Raw genomic sequence first — 6,385 nt, 5'->3', positions numbered from 1 at the left:
TTTTCCACACCCAGAAGGTTCTTAAAGGGCTCGCCGGACACTTTGAGTAATTTGTTTGCCATGGATGCTGCGTTTAGGTGCAGTCGGAAAACACAATTACACTTCCAGACAGGCGGATAGGGTGTGCTCCTGCAGTCAGGGTTAAGTACAAGAATTTTGCTTGTGCAAGCAGATTCACGGCACTTAGCTTACACTGAGGTGTTACCGTGACAGCAGTCAGAGAACTTATTTAAATCCCACTCTGGAAAAAAATGTACATGCTGCCCTTTCTGTTTATGGCATACAGAGAGCAACATAAGTCAAATTCCTTGTTTGTGTGCACAAACTTGGTTAAATAAAGACGATTCTGATTCTGTAGTAAAGACAGTGCCTAAATATACCAGTCTCAGCATTTCCTTGGTTACTTGTTACTGCAACTCCTCTGAATCACTATAATCACTTTTGTTATATGTGCAGACATGTTTCTGTCAGAAGATGCCTGAGCTGAGGAGTTAGAGGCTGGAGCGAGATTGCTTCAAGGGCACTCTCGCAATCTAGAGTGTAACAGGACTGAGCTAATGTACAAATCTAGGGAACTTCTACTTTATATTTCCCCCTGCAACTGTATTCTTTTACTCCGGCACACTTCAGAGGAAAACACTGAAAATTTCATCTCCCTGCTTTTACCTAACAGCCTTCGTTTTTGGAACAAATCCATTATTTGTGTATGTATGTATGTATGTATGTATGTATGTATGTATGTATGTATGTATGTATGTATGTATGTATGTATGTATGTATGTATGTATTATTGTAGAGTAAAAATCGAAGAATATTTTTAAATTTGATTGAAATTTGATTTTATCTTTGACTGCCTGAGGATAAGAATAAAAGAATCAGATGATGATTCTGATGATGATCAGAATCGTCACGATTAAATATAAAGAAATCATCGGCAGCTTTCAATGGCAGAGATTTCTTACAAAATTGTCTTGTTCCCGTTATTCAAACATTTTTTGTAATAATTTTGAAACAAAAAACACTCTGCGAGGCTGTCACGTTAGACACAGTATATTGTTTATTTCTCCAGATCAAACGAATTGTCCTGGCGGTTAAAAAAACAAATACTCAGCAGGTGAATGAGCCGTATACAGTACACAGTGCAATGCTCTGCTTTTTATGTTTACTTTTTTACATTAACGTTTAAGATATAACAATCTAATGTTATAATGTTTAACAATGCAAAGGCCCAATTGCCTAAAATTAATTTTCAATTTTTGAAATGTTGAGGCATTATTTTTCATTTACTAAACTAAATTAATTTAAGTTAATTTAAGTTAATTTGTAAATTTTTGTAGTAAACTGTAAATTGTAAATATTGTAAAACTTTTCTTCTGTCATTTAATGGTCGGGCGTTGTACAGCTACAAGCATTTCACCCCCATGTCATACTGTGTATGGTTGTGTGTGTGTGTGACAAATAAAATTTGAATTTGAAAAATTTGAAATGATCCTGCGTCATTGCTTACGTGTTAATTATTAATCCTGCTGCACTAACGCTTGAAGACCTGTAGATGTCAGCCTCCAGATTCAACTGACGCAAGCTTGCTAATGCACACATACACAATTTCAGTGCTTTGTTACATTAAACCCTACAGTTGCATTATAAGTACACAGAATTTAGTGTCTGCGTCTTTGGGGCTTGATCGGTTTTGCTTGATGTGCAGTTCAGCTGAGTCACAGCCTGTGTTTCTAATGTCAACACCGGGAGTCTTTGTAGAGGTTACAAGACAGCATCGTGAAATCTCTCTGCAGCTGCGTGGAAATGAAAAACCACTTAAATCAACAGTACAGCAGAACCGAGTTATTTATAATATGTGCAAAGGATCCGTTCATGATGACTGTCTCCTGCTTTGTGACATGAAAACAGACCATGCAACATCTGGTTGGAATCAAGGTCCAGGAAATTAATAGTAGCGTATTGATCCTTTGAGTGTGGTCCGAACGCCAGATATACCGTAGCTAACTAAAATGAAAACAACATCTAGACTTTTGAAGGAAATTTCTGAAACCATTTTGCGAATATATATATATGGTGTCTGCAAAACAGCGAGGCAGCTGCTTTCAAAAAGTTGTGTTTTTTAATGTAATACTTCTGCTGATTATCCTAATTGTGCATGCCCTTCATACAATGATAATTAAAAAGAACATTTTCAAACAAGAAAAACCAAACTGAAACATGAACCCCCTGGAAATGAACTGAATCTGACGTGACTTAAAAACAAAAAGTCAAAAGGCTGTATATATTTCAAGTTTTGCGAGTTTTTGGATTCACAGTACTTTTAACAGTATATTGTAAAGGGGGAAAAACTACTACTTATGGGATATATTAATATGCCTAAAAAATATGTGTCAGAAATTGCACCTTTATAGATTTCCTGACACTAAAAAAGGTCAAATGAAAGTTCAGAGTAAAGGTTAGAAGGTAAAGGAGATTTAATGTGATAAAGAAAACATGTTGCATTTGATGCAGTTTTAATTGGATGCATGGCACAGGTAGACTGGCCATTGGAAAATTGAAAACTACATCCATTCGGGTGACTTTTACTAGAATTCAAGGGTTAAAGTTTATTTTTGCTAGTTTAAGCATCATTTCAACATTCCCAGAGTCTTTCCCTTGGTGCCAAGGTTTTTAAAGATGTCACTCACCCACAGTTTCTCTCATACTATGACACAGAAATGCAGATACATGACAATACATTTCTCTTTGTTTGTTTTAGTTATCATAGCCAACTAAATGGTCCTAACACTGACAAATGATGACAAGTGATGTCATGAAATATAACAGCTGTCTCACTAATGATTAAAAATAACTATAAACTAGTAAAAATGACTGAATATTATAATGAATAGTTTGTCATATTCAAATCAGCTCTTTTGGATTTTAACTGAGACAAGAAGTGAGCTCAAAAAGTTACTCAGTTTGAAAAGTTGCCAGTTTTTGCCCCATCTGTGAAAACGCCTCAAAATGGATTCAGTTTCCCTTGAGTACACAGTAAACGCAGTCACTGGCTGGTTCAATCAGTGGTTTAGCATTAGGATGTAAAGGTCGAGAAGAAACACTAGATGAGAGTCTGATTCTCAGGATAACAAACCCTTGTCCTCTTATCTTTAGATTTTGAGTCTCATTCTTTGTTGAAGACCTTTATGTTACACTCAATATTACGTCAAAACCACCCCCCACTTCCTCTGCTCAGCAGCATACTGAGGACAACATGACAGACCACAGTCCCCACACAGATTCTTCAGCTGGGCAGAAATTAAAACGTTTGATCTGAATTCTGAAGCTGTTTGTTTGCGCTGCCTAAATGGGGCTATTGTATGCAAATTCTTTGCACAGAGGCATATGACCTCCCCAGTGCAGGGCAGTGGCTAGTGTGAGGGAAATCATTAGCAATGCAAAGTCATGGTGCTCTGATACTCTTGTTCACAGTCAAAGACTGGAAAAAAAAAATCTGATCTGGTGATGCTAACTTAAATGTTTCTGGATGCACTTTATTTGCAAGCAGAGCTAAGGTAAGTTCATTTTATTGATGGCTTTGTTCCTACATCATGTGGCTGCGCGGATGGACAGTTTAAATAGTTTCTTTTCAGCGTGTTCATTTATTCTGTGCTCATTGGCAGATCATGCTTAGCTGTTAATGTCACTTCACACTATATTCACAAGATATGATTAGGATAAAAAAGAAAATGAGACTCTTTTCCAAACATGTTCTTTTTGAGAGTTCGTCCGAGAAGTGATGATCAGACAACATTATTTATTTGCAGACCTTGTTAGTTATTTCTATCTGCCTGATCAGTGAATTGTGTGAAAACCTTCTAAGCTAAGAAGCAGAAGAGTCCTTCTATGTAACTTATCAACGTCCTTTAGGAGCACAAATGATTTTCCTGCCGGTGAGTGGAGACTATCCAAGAGTCTGTTAATCCAGCTACAGTTGCTCATTTTGCATGCAACACCATGGCTACTGGTGAAAGCATGTCACATGACACATGGTGCCAGACCTCAGTATTGCACTCTTAAGTGGGCTGCCAGCTGCAGAGGGGGGCAGAGAGGCTTTTTTCCTTCTCTGGACTCACATCCATGCCAAACCAGCGGGTCAACATTGTCCTCCACGCTGCCTCCTATGCCTCTTACACCTCCAGCTGAGCCCGGTAACAACTCCAACATTTACTCTAGACTCAGACATAACAGAGCAATCAGTAATGATCAACACCAAGGGGATCAAACATGCTACAATTTAAGACTAAGAAGAATCATAGGCGTAAAAAAGAAAAAGCTGTGATGTACTCATTACTATTAATTTACCAAGTCCAGCCAAAGTGTGGCTGCACCATGTGTTCTGATTTAAGTCAAGTGTGCAGGTTGCTATTATTTAAAGTGAATAAGTAAGACAGTATTGTGTTTATTAAGTTTTAAGTTTGCTGTTGAAAAGTGAAACTGAAAGTCTCCTTTGTGTCTGACTTTGACATTCAGGAGAACTTTTAGAGAGTTATATTTCCTGCCTTTTTAATCTAAAGTATTTTTTTCTTGTTCTAAGTTTGATGCATAGATCATTTTCATGTGCATAATCTTTTACATAATATTTCCTGTTGATTTTCAAGCAATAGTTTTAACTTAAGTGTCACTCTAACACCTTCAGAAAGAGCTGATGCATGATGATGTGTGCAAATTGTTTTCTCATAATCCATATATATTCAGTTTTATGTCACAGAAGGCAATAAGTACAAACAATCCTCACAACAGAAACTGGAGGGAGATTTTCTGCTTTTAGAGAAAAAAAAAAGCGCTTTTTCACTCAGAAAATTAACCGAATGATCAACAAATCAATTATTTCGTGAAGCTGCTGTTGTGAAGTTTACTTGTACTGAAGGGCCAGTAATTTTGTGCCTGTTATGTCACAAGATGGGATTTGTTAGTGATTTTTTTATAAAGCAAATTTTTAAGTATTTTTAGGAACTTCAAGGGAATTTTGGTTAAACATGCAAGAGTCCTGCAAGTCCTGAGGAGTTAATGTGATGAAGTAATTTATACATCAGGGCAAAGGGAGGATATACTGAACAGAAACACAGGGGGACTGATCCCGGGTAAATTTGCATCGGTCAACTCTCCAGAGTATAGCCTTACACACGGGATTTACTGTACATCATTTGCATTGCTTCACTTGCTAATTTTTGGTTCTACTTTTTTGGAAACAAATTGTCCAAGTGAGAGCTTGGCAGACCTTTTTTTAAGATTTAAGAAGCCTTCATTTTTGCCGAATGGCTACATGCGAAGAAGACAGTCTTATTTGAATGTCTAATCTCAAACAGTAAGAATTATCATAAGATCAGATCAGAGAAACTCTTGTCATAGCAGCATACATGTAATAGACAACAAAGCAATAACATAAAAAAGCAGAGAAATATAAAAATGAATATAAAAAAAAGAGATGATTTTTATCTTTTTTTTTATCATTTTATGGTTTGTTTTACATTATTGTGTTGATTTGCAGTAAAATTATTTTACAATAAAAAAAATTTAATTACAAAAAAATGATATCATATGATTTTTGTGTTTGTTTGTTTTCAGACCCGGAACCAAAGATGAACTGGGCATCATTTTATGCTGTCATTAGCGGTGTGAACCGCCACTCCACCGGCATCGGTCGAATCTGGCTCTCCGTGCTCTTCATTTTCCGCATCCTGGTCCTCGTGGTTGCAGCCGAGAGCGTGTGGGGCGACGAGAAGTCTGGCTTCACCTGCAACACGCAGCAGCCGGGTTGCAACAGTGTCTGCTACGACCACTTCTTCCCCATCTCCCACATTCGACTCTGGGCACTCCAGCTCATCCTGGTCTCCACTCCTGCCCTGCTGGTAGCCATGCACGTTGCCCATCGGCGTCATGTTGACAAGAGGCTCTACAAACTGTCGGGCCGGTCCAACCCGAAAGACCTGGAGCAGATAAAAACACAGAAGATGAAAATCACTGGGGCCCTGTGGTGGACATACGTCATCAGCCTTTTGTTCCGTATCATCTTTGAGGTCACTTTTATGTATGTGTTTTATATGATCTACCCTGGTTACAAGATGATCCGGCTGGTGAAGTGTGACTCCTACCCTTGTCCCAACACGGTGGACTGCTTTGTGTCGAGACCCACAGAGAAGACTGTCTTCACCGTGTTCATGTTGGCTGTGTCAGGTGTTTGTATTCTACTCAACATTGCCGAGGTGGTCTTCTTGGTGGGGAAGGCTTGCAGCAAGCATTTGCACAATGCTGGAGACTCGACTATGGGGGCTTGGATCCAACAAAAGCTTTGCTCATTCTAACAAAATGCACAGCAGCACAAAGGAGACATATAGTCAAAGGA

General features: G+C 38.2%; 1 protein-coding gene across 2 annotated transcripts; it reads left to right on the top strand.

Annotated features, from left to right (window-relative positions):
* Positions 1 to 3,427: 3,427 nt before the first annotated feature.
* gjb1a (gap junction protein beta 1a) lies at positions 3,428 to 6,385 on the top strand. Of its 2 annotated transcripts, none has more exons than XM_026182627.1 (2): positions 3,428 to 3,554; positions 5,608 to 6,385. In XM_026182627.1, the coding sequence occupies exon 2, from the start codon at positions 5,622 to 5,624 to the stop codon at positions 6,342 to 6,344; it is 723 nt and encodes a 240-aa protein (XP_026038412.1). In that variant the 5' UTR covers positions 3,428 to 3,554; positions 5,608 to 5,621; the 3' UTR covers positions 6,345 to 6,385. The 2 variants fall into 2 exon arrangements, with proteins under 2 accessions (XP_026038412.1, XP_026038413.1); XM_026182628.1 differs by lacking the exon at positions 3,428 to 3,554 and adding an exon at positions 4,101 to 4,190.

This window comes from Astatotilapia calliptera, chromosome 10 (assembly GCF_900246225.1).
Source record: "Astatotilapia calliptera chromosome 10, fAstCal1.2, whole genome shotgun sequence".
Lineage (NCBI taxonomy): Eukaryota > Metazoa > Chordata > Actinopteri > Cichliformes > Cichlidae > Astatotilapia > Astatotilapia calliptera.
This window is presented reverse-complemented; position numbering and strand designations above follow the sequence as displayed.

What these genes read in the sequence shown, in the direction of transcription:
- gjb1a (XM_026182628.1), top strand. Translation starts at nt 4,163, where the DNA reads ATGCCTCTTACACCTCCAGCTGAGCCCG. An exon ending in TACACCTCCAGCTGAGCCCG is followed by an intron (nt 4,191 to 5,607) that starts GTAACAACTCCA and finishes GTTTGTTTTCAG; the next exon opens with ACCCGGAACCAAAGATGAAC.